Raw genomic sequence first — 22,810 nt, forward strand, 5'->3', positions numbered from 1 at the left:
AACGAGGTGCTGGAAACATTCCTCGGAGATTTTTGTCTATATTCACATGATAGCATCACACAGTTACTGCAGGTTTATCGGCTGAACATCCGTGATGTGAATCTCCCGTTCCACCACATCTCAAAGCTGCTCTATTTGATTGAGATCTAGTGAATGTGAAGGTCATTTGAGTATAGTGAAGTCATTGTTATGTTTAAGAAAGCAGTTTGAGATGATTTGAGCTTTATACATGGTGTGTTATCTTACTGGAAGTAGCCATCATCAGAAGATGTGTAGACTGTGGTCATAAAGGGATGGACATGGACATGGTCAGCAATAATACTCTGGTTGTGGCATTTGCGATGCTCAATTGGTACTAAGGTCCCCAAAAGTGTATATCCTTCATATCATTACTTCATTACCAGCCTGAAAACAAGACAGGATGATCCACGCTTTCATGTTGTTTAGGCCAAATTCTGATCCTACCTTCTGAATGTTGCATCAGAAATCCAGACTCATCAGACCAGGCAACACTTTTCCAATCCTGAATTGTCCAGTTTTAGAGAGCCGGTGTGAATTGTGTCCTCAGTTTCTGTTCTCAGCTGACAGGAGTGTCACCGCCGGTGTGTGTCTTCTGCTGCTGTTTCTCCTTTGCTTCAAGGTTCGACGTGTTGTGTGTTCAGAGATGCTCTTCTGAGACCTCGGTTGTTACGAGTGATTATTTGAGTTACTGTTGAACCAGTCAGGTCATTCTCCTCTGACCTCTGACACCAACAAGGCATTTTCCCCCACAGAACTGCTGCTCACAGGATATATTCTCTTTTTCTGACCATTCTCTGTTAACCCCAGAGATGGCTGTGTGTGAAAATCCCCGTAGATGAACAGTTTCTGAAATACTCAGAGCAGCCCGTCTGGCACTATTAACTATGTCATGTTTAAAATCACTTAAATCACCTTTCTTCCCCATTCTGATGCTCAGTTTCAACTTCAGCGGATCGTCTTGACCTAGGCTGAATCCGAAATCGCCCCCTATGCCCTCTAATAGGGCGTTATTTGTGGGGACAGCCATTTGTAGTGGTGTCCGAAACCATAGTGGACGTTATTGAGTGCACTTAGTGTACTGCAATAACGAGTGTACAACCGATGTACCCTCAGTGGCTGTCTGAATTCGCTCACTCCTTTTCATTCACTCCTTCAAGTGAACAGCATTAGTGGACTAACCAGTGAATGAGGGTTTAGTGGGCGATTTCGGATTCAGCCCATGTCCACTTGCACTGAGCTGCTGCCACGTGATTGGCTGATTAGAAATTTGCATAAACGAGCAGTTGGACAGGTGTACCTAATAAAGCGATCTGTGTGTGTGTGTATCACATAATATAAAAAAAATTAATATTAAAAAGTATAATCACTGCTGTTTCACAAAATCTTGCACTGTTTATGGTTAAAACATAAATAAATATAATTAAAATGATGTGCTTTCCAACCAAAGTATAATTATATATAATATGTTTATCAAACAACTTCCAGCATGGCTCATCCAATTGAATTTGTTTCTTTTATCATGTTGCTGTTGGCAGAAACTATACTCTCATTCCTGCGTAATAATCAAGAAACTTTGCTGCAGTACCATGGGTGAAGCAGGCGTAATGATATGACGCAGCGCATGCCGCCTGATAATAGGCTACCGAGCTGGGGACTATTATCAGGCCCTGCGTCATATCATTACGCCTGCTGGACTCATGGTACTGCAGCAAAGTTTCTTGATTATTTCGCAGGAATGAGAGTATAGTTCCTAGCCATATCAGCCTAGAAAATCGCAACTTTACATTTTCCGTCGGTCTTAGTACACGATGTAACTACAGAAGAATCAAGTTTTAAATAGGAAAAATATCGAAACTCTTTGTTCATTTTTTTGAGAGAGATGCTAATGGTCTTGTCCGGTTCAATTCATTATGCTAAGCTATGCTAAAAGTGGGACCCCCAGACCCGGAGATCGGCTGAATGGATTCCAAAATGATAAAACTCAAATGTTTAACTCTGGGGGAGTTGTAAAATGAGCCTATTTCCAAAAAAAGTGGAGTATCTCCCTTTAAGCATCTGATCATGTCTAACGCCGCTACTCTTATCTTTATCTCTTTTAGCAGCCTGTGTAAGTGGAGAACAACAACCGTTTCTTGAGCCCTCTAAGACCCCCTGGGATCTGCAGTCTTTGGCAGAGGAGGAAACACGTTTACCCTGTCGATTCAATGTGTCGGAGAGTGTGATTCAGGTGGTTCAGGTGACGTGGACTCGACAGAACTCAAATGGAGCTGAAGAACAGATTATCACTGTTCATTTCAGTGACGGACAGACAGGTAAAACAAACTTTTTTTTAATTTTTATATCACAGATATCAAAACTCAAATTGTTAGACTTTTTTGTAACAATTAATAGACCCTTTCCTTTTACTAATATCATTATCACCAAATCATATCTTTTTTCATTAAAATTACAATGGTGCATCAGGGTGTTCATTGGTTTCAAAATATGACAATATGTTTAAAAGTTTACTCTGAGAACATGGGTTCAAGTAATATATCTCTCTACACTCTTAAAGATTAAGATTATTTATTGGCATTTGTGTTTCCATGAAGAACCTTTAACGTCAAAGGAATCTTTCCATTGCACAAAAGGTTCTTTATACTGGAAAAAAGGCTTTAGTTTATAAAATGTTCTCCAAACTAATGCATTTTGCATTCATTTACATTGAATCGTTAAGGAAATTTTTTTTTTTTTTTTTTTCAAAGTGACTTACAATTCACTTTTGTAAAGAAACATGCATTTTACAACAACTTATAATACAGGAGCCAACAGAGCAGAATATTGCTTCTTAATTTTCATTTTCATAATGTTTTTTTTTTTGTGTGTGTTCATCATTCTTTGATGTACTGTATGTGTAACAAAACTGTCGCAAAACCCAATCTTACTGTCATATGGTGGATGTGACAAACACATTTAATTCTATTTCTATTTCCCTCTCACAGAAAACCCTGCATATTCAACACGTGTGCGATTCGAGACCAACAACCCAATAGCAGACTCTGCTCTGATTATTATGCGCACAAATTCTGCAGATGAGGGCAGATACATCTGCAAAGTCGCCACCTTCCCCTCTGGAAACTTTGAGACAGAGATTTCCCTCACAGTGTGGAGTAAGTACATTTAATCAGTGCAATGGGCAAACAAAAGACAACAAACTTTTGTCATGCAAAACTTAAAGTAATTAATTACTAGCTACTAATTACATCTTTAAGAGTGTAATTGGATTGCTGCACTAATTACTCTGTCTAAAAAGTATTGCATTACTAAAAGTCCCCCTGTAGTCAATAGTTTTATCCCTTAAAACTCACCTTTGATCACCAAAATGACATAAAAAATTTCTTGAAATAATTCTTTTGTGCCTTAAAATAGCTTGTATGTTACACCCTTGCCTCATTTAGTATACGTGGTTCTATGAATATGCAAATGAGCCCCGCCTCCACTCACTCACACCAGCTCAGAGATCCACTCGTTGGCAATAACAAGTTGACCCGATTGGTTACAAGGTAGTTTGTGACGTCAGAAACACCAGAGATTTCAAACTGCGTTTTTGAGACTGTCTTTGGTTCACTGCAGTTTTAAGGAGAAAATACTCAGTAATGGTGTTGACTTATGAATTTACACATGGTTTGTCTTAAAGCATATTAAAAACACCACATAGGCATATAAACAACATTAAAAGCTTGATTGTCACCACAGGGGGACTTTAACAAGATGTCTATCCTTGAACAATACAGGGATAGACATGAAACTGCTCTTTTAATTCTTTCAAATAAATAATATAAAGTTGCATAAATGTATTCTTAAACTGACCAAAGTATTTAAAGGGAGAAGGTTACATTGAAAACGTATATTTAACATTAGACCTTAAAAAGATGTTAAATCCACTATTGTTTTATATAGAATTTTTCTAACATGTTTGTTGATCCTGGAACATCATTCCAATCAACCAATCAGATTTGAGGGACAAGTTTACAAGGCGCTTCCAATCAACCAATCAGATTTGAGGGACAAGTTTACAATTTATGTCAAGTTTAGGCTTACAACCAGGGTTAGGCGCTTCTACATCAGTGTTGTTCACCATCATTTCCCTCTGATTTTAGGGATAACTTATGGGTATGGTTGGGTTTAGGGGTAGGGTTAGGGTTAGGGTTAGGGTTAGGACTACATTTTCAGACAGGAATGTTGTTCCAACAAAATATTGATTATCTTACTTCATCACGGAGGAAAAATCACGGTGACTTACAGTATTTAATGCAATCACATCAGAATTAACTGTAATTAAATTACTGAAAAATTAAGAGTAATCCCTTACTTTACTTTTTCTAGGGAAAAGTAATTAAATGATAAATTACTTAGTAATGCATTACACCCAACAACACTGATATTGGTACATTGGAAGATCACTTTAAACCAACTTTTGATTTCAGACATTCACTCCGGTCCACATTGTATCATTCCGGTTAAGAACTGCCCACTTAGGGTACGTTTACACGACAACGATATGCTTAAAACTGAGTTTTTCCTTTGAGTTTTCCGCGTACAGACGACACCATTGTCAAAACAATGAAACCGCGAAAATGACTAAAAACGCTGTATTCTGCTGCCAGGCCATTAGATGGCGATAAAACACTATAGATTGAACGCGTAATACGTATGCGCATGATGTCATCGTTTTAGAGTTTTCGACTAAATACCATTTTAAACTAAACACGTTAAACGTCTTATGGATTTTGGCCATTCATTTACACGACAACGGCGTTTTGGGTGCCTGGAAAGGCAAACTTTTGAAAACGAGTTTCAAAGTGCAAGTTTTTGAAAACGGTCTCTGTGTAAACAACAAAAACGTGAATCTGCGAAACCGATGACATCATGCACATGCGTATTACGTGTTCAGTCTGTAGTGTTTCATCGCCATCTAATGGCCTGGCAGCAGAATACAGCGTTTTTTGTCGTTTTTGCGGATCCGTGTGAATGGGGATCGTTTTGACAATGGTGTCGTCTGTACGCGGAAAACTCAAAGGAAAAACTCAGTTTTAAGCATATCGTTGTCGTGTAAACGTACCCTTAGATTAGACAGAATTGATTTGAGTCTTATGTATATGCAGAAGCCCTGCAGCAGTTAGAGATGAAGGATTTACCTTTGTTTTTTTTAACATAACTCTTGTCATTTCATTCACCGCCCCTTTCATATACCTAGACAACCCTTTAACCACAAGGCTAGCTCTGCTTTTATGTATACAGTTACTGTTCTCAGAATAACACACAAGTATTGTGTTTGTCACTGGAAGTGATGATGGAGGTATTGACATGAAAGTGTTCACTGTTGCTGCGATTAAATGATCGTACAATAGATGCTGCTTTCTCCTTCAGAAGTATCGTTTATGATTGTGTTCAAGCACACTGTTAGAAACGGAGGCAAACAGGGATATTTTATCATTTTTAAAAATCAGACGCTGGTGAAATATCTGCTGTAATATATAACAAAAGACATTGGATCTATTTTTTTATTTGACATTTCTTATTTATTTGTCATTTTATTTCACAGCTAAACCCATCACTTCCCTTCAAGACTTCGTCCTGGTTGAGGGCCAGTCTTTCCGTCCGGCTGCCACATGCCGTTCGATGGCTAAGCCAATTGCAGGCCTCTCCTGGGACACGGATCTCGCGGGTCAGAGCCAGAACCTTAGTTTGGATGGCATGGTGGCCTCGATCCAGTTTTCCCTCCACCCTCTCCGGAGCATGAACGGACAGAAGCTGGACTGTCTGGTCTGGCATCCATCTCAAAACGGCCCGCTGAGGATCGCCAATAAACTTACAGTGCACTGTGAGTCTTAATCTCTTACATTGTTCTGAAAATGTTCACTAGTCTAAATACTGAAACTACTGTATAACGGGAGAATCTTACCAAGAAATGCCTGGGTCACAATTCCATCCTTGAATAAAAAGCATAAAGAATGCAAAAGAAAAATGCATAAAAATGTCATTGCATAAACATTTTTTTTAGCCTATTTATGTGGCACTCTTTCCTCCTTGATTTTTTTTTTATTACTGTAATAAAGAAAATCATAAGACGCTAATGGAAATCATCCTGTTGAAACACAATACATTTTTTATTAAAATCAGCATTAATTCAGTACTAATACTTCCATTTGTACTTTCAATAGTACTTTACAAATAAATGTACTTCTATACACAATTTTGAAATGTATTTAATTCAGTCATATTTTAATATCACTTTGAATTTAAATAAATTCCCCCAATAATAATTGTAAAAAGAACGGTTTTAAAATGACTACTAAACAAAAAAATGTACATCACTTTATTTAAAATATAATATCCTAATTTATTTGTAAGAAATATTATACTGACATTACTAAAAAATTTCTTGATTTGATTTTTTTTTTTTCATAGTATTCATTAGTGCTGCTGTTTATTCAACGTTTATTCATTTTGGCATTCCTTAAAAATTATTTTGATGTCCAATCACTTTTTACGTACCAGTGCAAACCACTTGCCAGGTTATACACACAAGCTGTGTATAGTACATTTACTTCAAAATAACTTTAATGTTGTCCTTACTGCAGAATGACTGATCACATGTGATAGTTGTCACAATTGTGTTGTTTCACACATCAATCTTTATTACATCGCTGTCTGTATGTGACTCAGAATGATTGTGAATTTTACAATGTGAACCTAAAACCCCTTTCCTGTTTACTGCGCTTGTGAAATTTAAATATGATGAAACTTTCGTTTTACCTTTTTATGTGTACAGATGTTATTTCCTTTATATGTGTTCTGACCTGTGGAAATCTGTTTATTGTCTTAATCGATACTATGACAACATTGTTGTTCTCTGATTCATCACTACTTGAGCTACAGTCATTAAAACATTTTTGCTTTGGGTGACTGGAGGAAAACTTAGTAGCAATAGAAAATCCTGTCATTTACTCACCGTCATGACTTTAGAAACCCATGTGACATTCTTCTTACTTCTGTGGAACTCAAAAGGAGAATTCTTAATCTCCTGGTTGTTGGTTTGTTCCCACCCCATTGAATGGGAATTGAGTCTGAACTTTCCAATGAACCCACCATTCAGTTCATCTGAATGATTCATTCACAAACTGGACGATTCGACTTACTGACTCAATGATCTGGTTGCGCCGTTAAAGAGATAGTTCAGCCAAATATGATATTTAACCCATGATTTACTCACCCTCAAGCCGTTCGAGATGCATATGTCAATCTTTTTTCAGACGAACACATTTTCAGTTATTTTAGAAGATGTCTTAGATCTTTCAGTGGTTATAGTGTGACGCTATGGGGTCCACCTCCTTCAAGTCCCAAAATGTGCACGCATCCTTCACAAAAGTAATCCATCCGGCTCCAGGGGGATAAACGAAGGCCTTCTGAGGGTAATCCGTGCAGTTTTGTCGTAAAAATATACATATTTAAAACTTTATAAATGAAAATAACTGGCTTCCGGTAGCGGTCGGCGCGCGTTCATGGAGATGGAAGCGTCGTGACGTAGAACGAACGTGATAGCGCAGCCAGAGAGCAGAGCAAAACAAAACTCTACGTTCGTTCTACGTCACGACGCTTCCTACGCTACGTCCTACGCCAGCATCCATCTCCGTGAACGCGCGTCGACCGCTACTATCCCTTTAACATCTCACTAGAATAGGAGATTATCAGTTAGATTTGAGTGGTCCTCACCCAAAGTTTTCCTTTGACCATTTTATGACATTTTAATGGTGTTTTTACGTCCTTGTTAAAATTGGCATTGTATTTTCTTCCCTATTGCTATTCGTATACCGCTTCTCGAACGAGGAAAAAACTTTAGGGCGGGACTTGATTTTGTCCATCGGAAATTGATTGGATGGTTGTGGTTTGCTATTGGTGGATCTCATGTGAGTGACAGGTTGCCCCGCCCTCATCTGAGAAAAGAAGAGATGTCGCTGCAAGAGGGAGGGGAATTTATTTTAATTAAAGCTTACGAGGTCACATGAATTTTAAAAAGCTGATGTGCATGGACAAATCATTTATAATAAGCTTTAAAGCACAACCAGGACTTAATTCCAAAATTTCTCCTTTTGTTTTCCACAGAAGAAAGAAATGTGGGTTTGGAACCCATTGCTTTAATTTAATTGCACAAAATTGTGATAATTCAAACATATGCGTGTTTCATAATGCCGGTATTAGGGTTTGTACTGTGTCAACAACAGAAAGGATCAGGTGAACTTATTGGTCAAATGGGAAGTTCATCACAAGTTCAAACAAGAGGTTGAAAAGTGAATTAGACACACCTAATTGTGAGACCTTTTTTTTTGTGTGTGTGTGTGTGTGTGTGTGTGTGTGTGTTCATGTGTGCGTACAGACCCTCCGAATGCACTGATATCTGGCTACGATGACAGCTGGCATGCTGAAATGCAAGGTGCAACGCTACAGTGCAATGGCGAAGGAAATCCAAAACCTGACCGATTCAAATGGACGAGGTAAGACTTTCTGTCTACATGTCTTTCACCTGTATCTGTTTGTTTGTCTTCCTGACAGCCTGTCTTGTCAGTTTAATTCTGTTTCGGTTGGCTTCTCTATCAGCATGCCAGAGTAATCTGTAGGTGTGGACGAGAAAGGCTATGGCCTAAATTCATGAGCGACTCTATAATCTAGTCGATCAGAAATGAAGGTTGTTAGGAAGTAATACTGACACTGAGAGGTCGTTGAAATACGCAACAGTTTTTGCATTCGTGAACAAGTCTGAGGTCAAATTAGTCACGATCACACACCTATTTTTTGGGCATTTTTCGGTACGAGTGACTAAGGGGGTGTAGACACCGACGTTTAGATGATCACGCAATTCCTGAGACAAACATTCTCTGGTTTTCTCCTCAACGCCTACAGTGGGGAAACCTGTTCTCGGGCTGCTCGGTGTGAATGCAAAGTAAATGAAGTAACTGTGGCCTGGTGTCGTGTTGCAACTTGCGCGGCAAACAGACAAGAGTGCATTTTCACACGGAGGGAGAGAGCGCGGGGGTGAGACGAGGCTGGTGTGGGGGAGATGGAGTGAATTTATGACGACGATGTCGGGAAAATTTGCCTGCGTGCATGTGTGTCATGGGATGAGTGTTACTACTGTCCTCATGCAAAACACACTGTGCTCTATAAAAACATACTGTAACATATAGTTCCTGGTATAAACTGTGGACAAAGTTCTTATTGTCTACAGAAACCCTAGTGTGTCCATTTGTGATATTAGCTAAATAAAGGCTTATGGACTTTTAAAAAGTGGGGAAATCGCTTCCCATATCATATCAAACTAAATAAGGTGGATGCAAACATAGTGTGCTTGACAAACTACACTAAAAAGAAATTGTTGTAGAAAGTTTTAATTCATTTTTGACAAGTTAGAAAGACTTAATTATTGGGAACACTTTATTTTGATGGTCCGCATACTATAAGTAACTTTGCAACTACATGTCAAATAGCAGTCATTAGTGTATTAGTGGACCGTAATTAATATCTCAGCTTCAGACGTCATTCCCACGGACCGCTGGCTGAGCATCTGATGCTAAGGCACAGTTAACTGGAAACACTTCAGGATTTTCGAAGCCGTCATCTGATTGGCTGAATTCTACGTCCGGGAGACGTGTGTGCGTCGCTTAATATCTGCAAGTCTCGCGTATAGCCAGAGCTTTAGACTTGACGAATTTCATTGGTCAAGGACCGCCCAGAGGCCGTCTGACTGACTTGTAAAGCAACCAATCACAGTTTGTTTTGTTATGAGTCATGTTTAGGGGCGTGAATGTTTACCTGCAAATGAATGAGAGTTAATTGACATGTAGTTGCACTTTAAGTTACTTGTAGTTAGTAGAATGTCTAAAGTGGACCACCGAAATGAAGTGCCACCTTAGTATTTTCTTGTAAAACATACTCCAAAAAATCTGTTTTATTTACAACTTTGAAAAACCTTTTACAGTGTATGACAAAAAACAACAGTGCAGACTACATTAAATTTGCATCTTAGCAGAGTTTTGCATCTTGTCGAGCCGTGACTTCATGTCCAATGCAAAAAACTGAATCCTGAAGCAAAATGATTGTAATCGCTGCCTAACACATTAGTTTGTGTGTTCTTAACTGAATACATGATGCTAACTAACCACATGACATTTATTATATTATAGCTGCATGTTATATTTCTGTATTAATACTTCCTTATCGAAACATTTTGAAATATGTATTGTGAAAAGTGCTATGAAATTTAAATTGACAAACTATTGAATTGAACTACTGCTTTATACCACTGTATGAATTCAGTTGAAGTCATCATGAAATAAAAAAAAATAAAAAAATTGAATGGAAAATTACAGTATTTATTATGATTTACCCAACACATCATTTTTTTATATTCATGTACCCTTGTCATTTTTAATTAAAATAACTTCCCCTCCCTCTTACATCAACATCTCTTCTCTTCTCTGATGATGTGTTTACTGGCGTTAGGGCGGGGCAACCTGTCACTCACATGAGATCGACCAATAGCAAACCACAACAATCTAATGATCCAATCCCGCACTATTTTTTTTTTTTTGTCATTCGAGAAAACGCTTCACTCTGATACATCACAATAGTAAAGAAAAGACTATCGCAACTTCAGTTTTATGGTGACTTTAACTTATGCTAATTCAAAGACAATATGATGGATATCTTCACTGACAATATGATGGACAAAAATAAAATTGCATAAAAAATATTATGGAAAAATAAAATTGCTGATGAACTGAAAGTGATACAAGGTTGATATTTATGAAATAATTAAGCATTAATAATTTACTGTATGTGCTGAATCCTTCAGTATAGGTGACCAAAGCATTCTGTTGTTTTCGATGCCTGGTTTTTATTTGGGGATTGAATTGTATTTCGTTGTTTACACAGGAAAGGTGAAGCTCTACCAGAGGGTGTGACGGTGGACGGTGGCACTCTGAGTTTTTCTAGGCCCCTTCTCCTGACAGATCAAGGGGATTACATCTGCACCACCACCAATCTGGTGGGATCTGGAAAAGCTGAGATTTCAATAAGTATATCAGGTGTGTATCCCACCGAAAAATCTTCACTCATGTTGAAATGCAATGCACAGTGCTGTCATCTAGTGAAAATATTATGCAACTGCGTGTCTCATAACCTATAAAAATAAAGGAGTAGTTCATCCAAATCTCCAAATACTGTCATAATTTACTCAGCCTTATGTCATTCCCAACCTGTATGTTTTTTTTCATTCATGGAATGTGAATAAATATAATTGAATATACTGTACAACAAGTATAATAGTTTTTTTTTGCATGTTTCTTTCAGAGATGTCTCCGAAGCAAACATCCGTGAACTACATGCTGATGATTATTATTGCCGGTGTTGCTGCAGCGGTTGTTCTCACTCTGATCGTAATAATCATTTCTGTAAACCGCCACTATAAACGCAAGAATCAACAACTGGCCATAGAGCTGAATGAAAAAAAGTAAGAAGTCTTTCTTTCTGAACACGGAATAGTTTACATGACTGGTCTGAATATGAGAGTTCCTGTACTTCAATCTGTCTGTTTCACTTTCTTTATAAGGGAGGAAATCAGCACTCTGTCACGACAAGCCTCGATTAGAAGAGTGAACTCAAGAAGCACAGACGAAAGATACTCGGTAATAAATCCATATACACACACTTTTCAAACGTTGTTAAAAGCGCTACAGTATATAAATGAAGTTGACTTGACTTTTTTTTAAAAACATGTTTATTGATCATTTGGTTTGGGATTTTATTTCCTATGCTCACCAAGGCTGCATTTATTTAATAAAAAATACAGTAAAAACAGCTATATGGTTTGATATTAAAAGAGCTGTTTTCTAGTTTTGTATATTTTAAAATGTAATTTATTTTTGTGAAGGCAAGCTTAATTTTCAGCATTATTACTCTATTACTCCATCTTATTACTCTACATTTTTGCAGAATTTTTTTAACAGCATTTATGTGTGTGTGTGTGTGTGTTTATTTGTATATATATATATACACATCTGGCTTAAGCATCTAATTACCTTGTATTGCAAATATATAGGCTATACACTGAACAAAATTATAAACGCAACACTTTTGGTTTTGCCCCCATTTTTCATGAGCTGAACTCAAAGATCTAAGACTTTTTCTATGTACACAAAAGGCCTATTTCTCTCAAATATTGTTCACAATTATGTCTAAATCTGTGTTAGTGAGCACTTCTCCTTTGCCGAGATAATCCATCCACCTCACAGGTGTGGCATATCAAGATGCTGATTAGACAGCATGATTATTGCACAGGTGTGCCTTAGGCTGGCCACAACAAAAGGCCACTCTAAAATGTGCAGTTTTATCACACAGCACAATGCCCAAAAGTGTTGTGTTTATAATTTTGTTCAGTGTATGTAAACAGGGTTGTATATTATATCACCCTTCCTCTCATTTTGCGGTCTCTGTCTTCTTTTAAAAGGAGGAAAATCATCCTTTAAGAGTCGAAGGGACGATACGCACAAGTCTCTCCTCACTGGTTCGTCTCTCTTTTCATGTTTTAAAAAAATGCATTTACCAGTCAAGCTCTGCAGTTGTTTGATGTGATATATTTATAGGCAGAAAAATACAGTCTTAATTGTTGTCACAAGTAGATTGCTTGTGTTTTGTTTTCCTCTCATAAAACAGATAAAACCTCTAAATGTTTACTTTCACAGGATCGTCCTCGCTCCAGGGATAGTCGTTCCACGCTGGGAGGGATGGACTCACTCGGTCGCCCTGCAATTTTTAACAATTCTAGACGAGGTCGAGACAAACTGATCGAGAGATCTGAATCCGTTCGAATGATGATGGAGTCTTATGAAGAGGACAGTAACATGTCACAGGTATGAGATGTGTTTCATGAGTCTGCATGTGCGGTTGACAGTAGCAATCGTTACTTTGTTTCACCCGTTTCACTTGAAACGGGCGTCGTAACAGAAGGGACCTCCGCTTGCGCTTGTAAAAGAGCCCCGTTCCCCGGCGTCATGCAACACACAGACCAGGGGTGGAAATTAATGTGGGGTTTTTAGCAAAAATGCAGCCAAAATGAATAAAAATGCTCCCAAAATCTAAGATATGGTGGAAAAAAATTTCTGTTTTTAATATCTATAAGCAATACCACACGAGCAAGAGTGCTGTTTGTCCCGAATATCAGCACATTTGCAAATGTGATATTGATTTTATACAGTTCAATAAACAAGAAGGTAATATTAGGTGACTTAAATTTGTCTGTTTTTGCTCTATTTTGCCAAACAAAACAGTTTCCAACAAATCCACAGTATTAGAGCCATTGCGTCTCCAAGAAACACAGTGATGTTTCGTTACTGAATGAATCCGCAAACAAATTTTTGAACAAATCGGTCTAATAAATTATTCAACGACTTGCTCGTTAAGACAGTGGCTGGGGCTGAAATATTAAAAATGCTGCCTTCAGAGGATGCTTTCAAAGTTAGGAAGGCATCAAGGCATATCCGAATCCAAAGTGCAAGCTTCACTTCCTGTCTCCTGCAATACCTTCATCTGATTGATTGGTGAAGGCCGCATAGATGTGTCCTTCGCTGCCTTTGATGTCCCACAATCCTGTGCCCTCCATTCCATGACAGTTAAAAATAAATATAGTGTTTGAGAGTTCCGGTTGGTGATCAGTTTGGGTGTAAATGTACATTTTTGACCAACTTTTCCACTAAAATTAATACTGTAGTAATTAAATAACATTAAACCGTTATGCTGCCTCAGAAGTTATGCTTTCAAAAGCCTGAAATCAGTTTTGTGAGGTACGTTTGTGCGCAAACGCCTGCAAAGTCATTGCCTGATAGGCCAGCGAGGCAACAGCTTCCTAAGTTTTCGGATACAGACAGTCACTTGCTTTGGCCCTGAATGAATCAGCCGTTTTGAACAAATCCTTTGACTTAACGATTCGATGACTCACTCGCCGACTTTTTCTTTGAAACGGCCTCTGAAGTGCAAAGGCTGTCCCTGATGTTTGATGTATGCCACTTTCCACAAATAGAGCTTCAGTTTGTTAAAAAATAAATAATAATAATTCAGAAAATGGTCATGCACCTCAGATGGTTAAAATAATCTTAAAATACATTTAGATAACTATACATTTTCTTTTACATGAGGCAATTTCTTTTGAATTACACTGTAAAAAATGCTGGGTTAAAAATAACTCAACTTGGGTTGTTTTATAACTCAGCCGCTGGATAAATATTGCACCAGCCCAGCAGTAGTTAATTTGACCCAGCAAGATGGGTCGGTCATATTTAACCCAACAGATGAGTTAAATATTCTACCCAAATGCTGGGTCAAACTAATTACAATTATGGGTTGATTTAACTACATACTTTGGTTAAATAGTGTATCCAAATGTTGGGTCAATTTAATTACAATTATGGGTTGATTTAACTACATATTAGTTATATAGTGTACCCAAATGCTGGGTCAAATTAATTACAATTCTGGGTTGATTCAACTACATACTTGTTATAAAGTGTACCTAAATTCTGGGTAAAATTAACCCAAATGCCAGATTAATTCTAACACATTATAGTACAATTTAAGAAAATAAATTGCAATAGACTACCCATAGCTATAAAACTGTTAAACTACAAACTTAGAACAGAATACATGCTAGATTTATGCATATATTATGCAATAAACACTTAAACAATACAAAAACAAAACAACAATGTAATCTCTGAATTTTTTTTATTAACATTAATTAATTGCAACAATATAGTGGAACTGGTGCAGTTCATATAAAAAATATAGTGGAACTGGTGCAGTGGAGATTTGCATGCCTTGGCCTCATGAAGGTACTCCATGTTTATTCCAGGCTAAAAAAGAATACAATAGAGCGAGAGTTAGAGAGTGCGAGTGAGTAAGGACCAAATGTCTACCGACTACTATAGTATAATTAAAATATAGACATTGTGAGGACCATTTTCCTGGTCCTCACTAGAGAAATTGTTTTATGATAAAGTCTAGTTAACTTTACAATTTGGAAAAGATTCGGTGCATTTATAATTCAAAAAGTTGAACTGTAATAGTCTACATCTCATTGCACATAGCCTAACAAAATATTTTTTTATTAAGTCTTAGAGCATAGCTCACATTACAGAAAACAATTTTAAAAAAAAACGATTCAGACCTCAATTGACCTAAAAAGCCATAAATTGATTGATGATATATCATTACAATAAACATGTTCAGAAAACGAATGTGGCCCACCTATCTGACTATCCTATCTGGCCAATGGGCAGCGGGGTTAGGCGGTCAGATAGATGGGCCGCAAATGCTTTGTAGATTTAGAAGACTTCTTTAGAGTCAACCTCATAGAGTCAGATCCAAATTGGTTAAAATACAACAGTGTCAACTTTCTGATAATTATGTTAATTTCTGCACTCAATACTTTGTTGGTGCCTGTTTTAGAACAAATTACTGCATCAGTGCGGTGTGGTACAGAGGTTACCAGCCTGTGGCACTGCTGAGGTGTTCTAGAAGCCCAGGATGCTTTGAGAGTGACCAACTTAAGCTTATAGAACAGCCATTTTCCGAATACTGTCAGGCTATATTTGATGCCTGTCCCCAAAAGTATAGTAAAAAAACACCTGGATATGCATGTGTGCATGCACAGTCTTGAGCTCAGATATGTTGATAAAATGAATAAAGTTTCCCCCTTTAGATGTGCTTGAGGACTTACAGGCTTATGGTCGATGAAGGCCAAGCTGAATTCCTGAATGGTGTGGCAAACCACTTTCGCACCGCAGCCATGGCCAACTCTCTATAGGTGGAAGCAAGGCTGGCAGTTGCCTCAGGGCGAGTTCCCCAACACCATCTGTAAGACATAGGTGTCAATACAATGTGGAATGGCATACCTGTGATTTCACAATCCCCGCAATATCGTCGCATAAATATCCTGCATATTCCATCGCATTTTTTAAGAAAACGTGCCACATAATTAAGGATTTTTGCCCGTAACAATCACAAAAAAACTCTGTGTTTTTCTGGAGGGACTGGTTAATGTTATTAGTTACACCGGTACTGCTGTGTTGACTCTGCTGTGAAAACTTGGCATTTTTTGTACCCAATTAGCATAAAGAGGCTGACGGATTTATTTAACTATTCCTATGATGATATCACTCACTATTCTCTATTCACTAAGTCACTATTCTGGCCAAAATTATGTGAAAAGTTTTTGGTCAAAAAAATTAAAAAATGTTGGAAAGAGGAATGCTAATATATTAATATATTATATTACGAATATATTACCTGGTGTTAATCCATCCAGGGGCAATGTCAGCTCTGTCTTGCCAGGTACAGGATCTTCTCAGCATAGATGGGTAGCCATGTTTCAAACAACTTTGATGCAGCATCCCAATGCAGGACAAGAAAGTTCTGTGCAATCTATAAAATGGAAAACACATTTTTAAAATTAATTCAATGTAGCACACTAATAAAACGTTTTAAACAATGCATCCTCATATTCAAGATCATATTTCCCTATACCTACCATGCCTTTGGTCATCAGGCGAGGGAACTCTCCGAGGATCTGATCGATGGTCCAATTGTAGTCCCTAATCCACTTGGCCCTGTAGACTGCCGTGTTCTGCATGTGGGTCTCTATCTGGCTGAGGGGCTGAGAATTGTTTCTCAACCATTATTTAAGCTGTGACGCACGTTCGTCTGATATGGTACATTCTGTAAAAAAAGAACAAAGTTGTCAGTCACTGAAATATGATTGTTTTGCTTCATCAAATAATTATTCCATTTAATAATTACCTGATATGAGAGCCCTTGCAAGAGCGCCATCAACTTAAGTTATACAAAATATAGAGAAAACAATCCTCCCTCTCTACAATTCATATGACAAATTGCATAAAGTTACATGTAAATAGTCTATGTTTTTACTGCACAATAATAGGCTATTTGTGGCTGCTCACTGCATAGGGCACAGAAATATATTATATATTTCTTAATGTTACAGGCCCCGCGCAGAAGGCCAAGTAACGTTAGAGAGACAGTTCTGCAAAATAAGTGCATCCGATCTTTATATGTATACATAACTTAAACCAAACACAAATAAAAGTAAACTCATAATGAACACTATAACCTTGTAACTGGAGTCAATTTGAATCGAATTAAACGCATTTCACAATAACCTCGTGTGTTAGCGTTCACAAAATGGCGGACAGTCTGCATAGACCTATATTCAACATATTCACAACCCCGAACGTCATTAACGTTACCCGAAATATCTGCGGTATGAACATATACATATTACAGTGCATATAATCAAGTTGTAGTAACAATAGTACCTGCAAAATAACAGGACAAATTGATGAAACAGGAGAAACCGCGTCACGTCGCACCAAATCCTCAGATGTGAGGGGGCGCAGGCGCGCACAGAGTCCTCCTTTCAGTTTTCAAAATTGTCCCGGTTTCTCACCACAAAAGACTATATTCTTTTTACACTAATCCTGTAATGATTTACTTTCAAGTCCCACATCTCCGCATGAATAAAAATAAACTTTTGCTTAATAACACCTTACAAAAATGTAATTCAGACCAAATAAGCAGGCTATCCGTGCTGATAACGGCTAAATGGCTAACGTTAGCTACGTTGTTAGCCAAACCAACCAACTAGCCTCGACATCGACAATATACAGATAGTAATTTAATAGGTAACGCAACACAGACAATGTGAATTAGACATGTAGTGTACACATACCTTTTATTATTTGTTTGCCTCGCTGGATGATCAGTCAGGTTCTATGCTGTGACGAGCGCTCGGTGTGTGGACTCTGGTGACGATATGATGACGTTCGAAGCACAAACAACCCACGTGCTGGGTCAAACGATATAATGTTGGATTGATGGATTTTGACTCAACACATGAGTTGCACAAAATAACCCAACTTCCATATAAATAACCCATAATGGGTAAAGAATTTCATAACCCAGCGGTTGGGTAGATTAAATAACCCAGCATTTAAAAAAAAATACCCAACTTCCATATAAATAACCCATAATGGGTAAAGAATTTCATAACCCAGCGGTTGGGTAGATTAAATAACCCAGCATTTAAAAACAAATACCCAACTTCCATATAAATAACCCATAATGGGTAAAGAATTTCATAACCCAGCGGTTGGGTAGATTAAATAACCCAGCATTTTTTAGAGTGTATGTAGATTAACAAAATGTGATCATTTTTTCTTACAATAACTTTGGTAACAAGTTTTAACAAAAAAAAGTCAACAATGCAACTGTGTAAAAATTGAAATGAGAAAATAAAATTAATTGTTGGAGAACTGTTTCTACAGTAAAACTGTAGTACCTTGGTATTAGCCACCCACCACCCTAAATTTGACTAAATTAGGCTTTTTTCATGATTTGTTCATTTCATGTTAGATACTATTTTATCTACAACATTTAATAGATGCTTTTAATTCTTTAAAAACAGTAACAGGACACCAAAAATGTACCATAATTATATTAAGCCCTTTATAGCGTTTTACTCTAAATTCCATACAAATACTCTAATAAAAAAAATACAAATAAAAATGCTTTCCATTGATGTACAGTATGGTTTGTTAGGATATGACAATATTTGGCCGAGATACAACAATCTGAGGGTGCAAAAAAATCAAAACATTGAGAAAATCGCCTTTAAAGTTGTCCATTTATGTTCACGATTGTGCTTCATTCACTCACAAAAATAAATGTTTTATATATTTACGGAAGGAAATTTACTAAATATCCTCAAGGAACATGATCTTTACTTAATATCCTAATGATTTTTGGCATAAAAGAAAAATCTATAATTTTGACCCATACAATGTATTGTTGGCTATTGCCACAAATATACCTGTGCGACATGTGACTGGTTTTGATCTGATACATCTAGCACTTAAAGGAGAAGTTCACTTTCAAAAAAACTTTTGCTGATAATTTACTCACCCCCATGTCATCCAAGATGTCCATGTCTTTCTTTCTTCAGTCGCAAAGAAATTAAGGTTTTTGATGAAAACATTCCAGGATTTCCCCCCATGTAATGGATTCTATTGGGACCCAAACGGTAGAAGGTCCAAATGACAGTTTAAGTGCAGCTTCAAAGGGCTTTAAACGATACCAGATGATGAATAAGGGTCTTATCTAGCGAAACGATCGGTCATTTCCAAAATAAATAAAAAAGTTTAAGTTTTATAAGCACAAACGCTCGCCTTGCTCTGTTCTGTGATGCGCGTTCGTGACGTCACGTAATACGCAATTACGTTGAAAAGGTCACGCTTGACGTGTTTACAAATGTGCAGGAGGAGGACCATATACACATTTTCAAATGTATTTGTGTCAGTTTATCGTTTAAAATGCCCATTTCGTGTGCGTATCCTGGGTGTTTTAATATTAAAAAGCCAAAAAGAACATTTTCTTCAGGACAGAAATTTTTCAAGCGTGACCTTTTCAACGTAATTGCGTATTACGTGACGTCACGAACGCGCATCACAGAACAGAGCAAGGCGAACATTTGTGCTTATAAAACTTAAACTTTTTTATTTATTTTGGAAATGACCGATCGTTTCGCTAGATAAGACCCTTATTCATCATCTGGTATCGTTTAAAGCCCTTTGAAGCTGCACTTAAACTGTCATTTGGACCTTCTACCGTTTGGGTCCCAATAGAATCCATTACATGGGGGGAAATCCTGGAATGTTTTCATCAAAAACCTTAATTTCTTTGCGACTGAAGAAAGAAAGACATGGACATCTTGGATGACATGGGGGTGAGTAAATTATCAGCAAAAGTTTTTTTGAAAGTGAACTTCTCCTTTAATGCTTTAGTATTTTTGAACTGTTTAGTAATGCTAACACAGTTATGCTCTATCAAATACATGTGCATGTAAAATTGCACCTAATAACTATTTACAATTTTGCTATACAGGAAACCCACCTTCTCCCTCCTCTCCACCCCTCTTCTTATTCAATGGACCAGGCCCCCGAAATGGTTCGATCCCGGAACGGCAGTGCCATTCTCCCGGCAGAGGGGAGGCCACAATCAGGAGGCAGCAGAGGGCATCACTCACCTTTAGTGTCCACCTACCCGACTCTTACAGACGAAGAGGAAGAAGATTCTGTCAGCCCTGCGGATTCAGGAGTCCACAGAGGTTTAAGGGAGCATGATGCTTTTGAAAACGGCAGCAGCGAGACGGCGAGTTCACAGATATCTGAGGCGCTATCCAACCATTTTGAGCGCACTAACGGCACGCTACGGCCCAAGTCGAAACCCAATAACATCCTGCTCCCGGCCAACACAACACTTTTCCTCTCACCGCATAGCCCAACCATCCACAAAGCTCAGATCGTTTAGAGTGTTTGTTTGGAAGCGTCTTGCATTAGAAGAGAGTTGAATTTATCGCCATTTAAACTCAGTTGATGTTACAGGAGGATGTGCTATTCTGTAAATTCACTCTTCCAAGGGCTGTCTTGACAATAACTAACCCATAAAAATGGATCTATTATGTGAACTTTTATATGAGTACATTCCCAAGATGGCAAAAACATGGACAGAACTATCAGGCCATTGACATCTAACCAAACTCAAAGCTGAAAAACAATACCAGCATTACTCACATAGTTCCTCAAATGGTTGCATAATCCGGTGTGTATTCTGGAACTGGGACGACTGAGCATTATGGGGCACAGCATGTGTTTCAGGTACAGATTAACTGGAGACCACCGGAGTTGAGCTGCACTGTGTGACCAGGGAATGGAATTAAGATCTTTTTTTATTATTATTGCAACATAAGGCTTCACTTGAATTACTGTTGAGGGAGAAAATACTACATGAACTCTTTTCTGATCATCCTTCACTGTGACTTTTTGAGCGTAATGTCTGTAATCCAAAAAGATATCAAATGGTGTTTTGAAATATTTTTTTATGCGTCTTTTGTGTATTTTGACTGGAAACTGCCCAGAGCATGAATAGTATTATGAAGTACTGCATTACCATATTTTAAGAGTGACTCCTGCGTGTTCACAAAATGTCACTATCATGGCAGGAGTGACACTGTCTTTGTTTACAACATTTATACTTCATTATGTACTAAAGCTTTACATGTAATTAGTTTTAATAAGCAGGTAGTGTTACTGCTCCTGAGGTACTCCTGTGACCTTTCTATCTAACAAAATATAACGCCATAAATGGGTCTTGATGGTAAGTAACTTTGGTGTATTCAGTTCACTACATTGTATGAGGGTGGCGTTAATGACCGGTTATTAAATCAACCCTAATTATACTGCATGTATCCATGTTAGATTAATTTCAGAAAACGCAATGTTGAATCAGGACATCATTGTTCGGAACTTTTCAGCCGACACCTGAACAGCACAATCTGAGGTGTGGTGATTCATCTAGAAAAATGTACCATAATAACCATAATTTCCACCAAAACACTGCAATAAAACAATGGATACTTTGAGATTAGCCACCACCATTTTAAAATGAGTAAGAAAGAATGGAACCGTATATATTAATTTAGTATGTTAGTAACAGGAAGACAGGGCAGGGCATATCGAACAGCTCCTCCCCTTTAATAAAATAGCCAATAGTGTTTAGTTTATATCACAGCTCGGCTGTGATTGATTTCCCCCATACTCTAACAGTTGACCCTAATCTTCTAAATATCGCTTTAAAATACAGCATTTGGGGGAGAATTCATATAGGCTTGATATGTTTCATATCCGCACATGATCCACTCTGTGCTATGGAGTCTGTGGACTGGAGCAGACTGTGTGGACGCTGCGGGGGTTTGCATGACACTAACGTGAAACCAACATATTTACACTGTCTGAATCGTTCCATATCCCCTACTGCACTATGTGCAGTTCACCATGTAGAAAATAGTAAATAGTAAATTTGATCTGCAGATTCAGCATCTATTTATAATGTAGGGGGCGGAGCACTTCAGATTCTAGAGAGCATTTGATTGGACAGAAAATTTGATGAGAAGCTGAAGTGCAGAGTGATGTCATCAAAATCATTGATTCAAATTGGCGGAAGTGAGCGTTTTAAATGGTTTTATCTTCTAAATGCGAATTTTGTCATTGTTTTGGAGCACACTAGCTTATAGATAACAGTAAGACTAACATGTTTATAGTAAAAGCACAAAAAAGAGCTTCACAAACTTTAAGAGCACCATCAGGTATTTGTTGCTTGAATTTCGTAATAAAACGTACACAATTTGAAAGCCGAGACCTTGTTTAATCTCTAAAGTAACCTGCTCTTTCTTGTCAGTGGTGTTTTGTCACTGCGTGAGAATGGCCAAACAGTCCCTTTAAGGTATGGTATGGCATTTTCCATCACGAACTATGCTTGGCTGGCAATGCTTGGCTTAGTGCAGGAAACTTGGACTTTTATTTTGAATTTAAACCTGACTGTCATTCTGCATTAGACTGGGTAAACCCATTCTGCATTGCACTACATTCCAATTAAAGGCATCTCATGTTTACAAAAAAAAAAAACTGCCTCTTAAAAGTGGAAGAAAATGGAAGAAATAGCCTTGGAAATTTTGTATGAAAATATATATTTTTTTGCCTGCAGTTTCCCTCACAAAAATAAATAAATAAAATAAATAGTGGAGAACATGCAGAATACATAGACATTGATGAACCTTTTCCTAATACGT

General features: G+C 37.6%; 1 protein-coding gene and 1 long non-coding RNA gene across 3 annotated transcripts in view; one reads left to right on the plus strand and one right to left on the minus strand.

The window, feature by feature from the left end:
* nectin4a (nectin cell adhesion molecule 4a) overlaps window positions 1-22,634 on the plus strand; it is a 26,814-nt gene extending 4,180 nt beyond the window's left edge. The window contains exons 2-11 of one of the 2 annotated variants that reach the window (XM_084404403.1): window positions 2,121-2,333; window positions 3,003-3,170; window positions 5,606-5,884; window positions 8,438-8,555; window positions 10,993-11,144; window positions 11,410-11,569; window positions 11,669-11,744; window positions 12,566-12,622; window positions 12,801-12,968; window positions 20,068-22,634. In XM_084404403.1, coding sequence (XP_084260529.1) covers window positions 2,121-2,333; window positions 3,003-3,170; window positions 5,606-5,884; window positions 8,438-8,555; window positions 10,993-11,144; window positions 11,410-11,569; window positions 11,669-11,744; window positions 12,566-12,622; window positions 12,801-12,968; window positions 20,068-20,493 — 1,817 coding nt within the window. In that variant the 3' untranslated portion in view covers window positions 20,494-22,634. The remainder of the gene's footprint in view (window positions 1-2,120; window positions 2,334-3,002; window positions 3,171-5,605; window positions 5,885-8,437; window positions 8,556-10,992; window positions 11,145-11,409; window positions 11,570-11,668; window positions 11,745-12,565; window positions 12,623-12,800; window positions 12,969-20,067) is intronic. The other variant, XM_084404404.1, reaches the window with a different exon arrangement.
* Window positions 15,869-18,312, minus strand: LOC311287516. The gene is made up of 4 exons (XR_014626753.1): window positions 17,858-18,312; window positions 16,640-16,827; window positions 16,399-16,533; window positions 15,869-15,964 (listed from the first exon to the last, which is right to left on the minus strand). It is a non-coding gene; the product is annotated as an uncharacterized lncRNA (long non-coding RNA).
* Window positions 22,635-22,810: the final 176 nt, after the last annotated feature.

The sequence above is a fragment of the Rutilus rutilus genome, assembly GCF_951802725.1.
Source record: "Rutilus rutilus genome assembly, chromosome: 3".
In the NCBI taxonomy this organism is placed as follows: Eukaryota; Metazoa; Chordata; class Actinopteri; order Cypriniformes; family Leuciscidae; genus Rutilus; species Rutilus rutilus.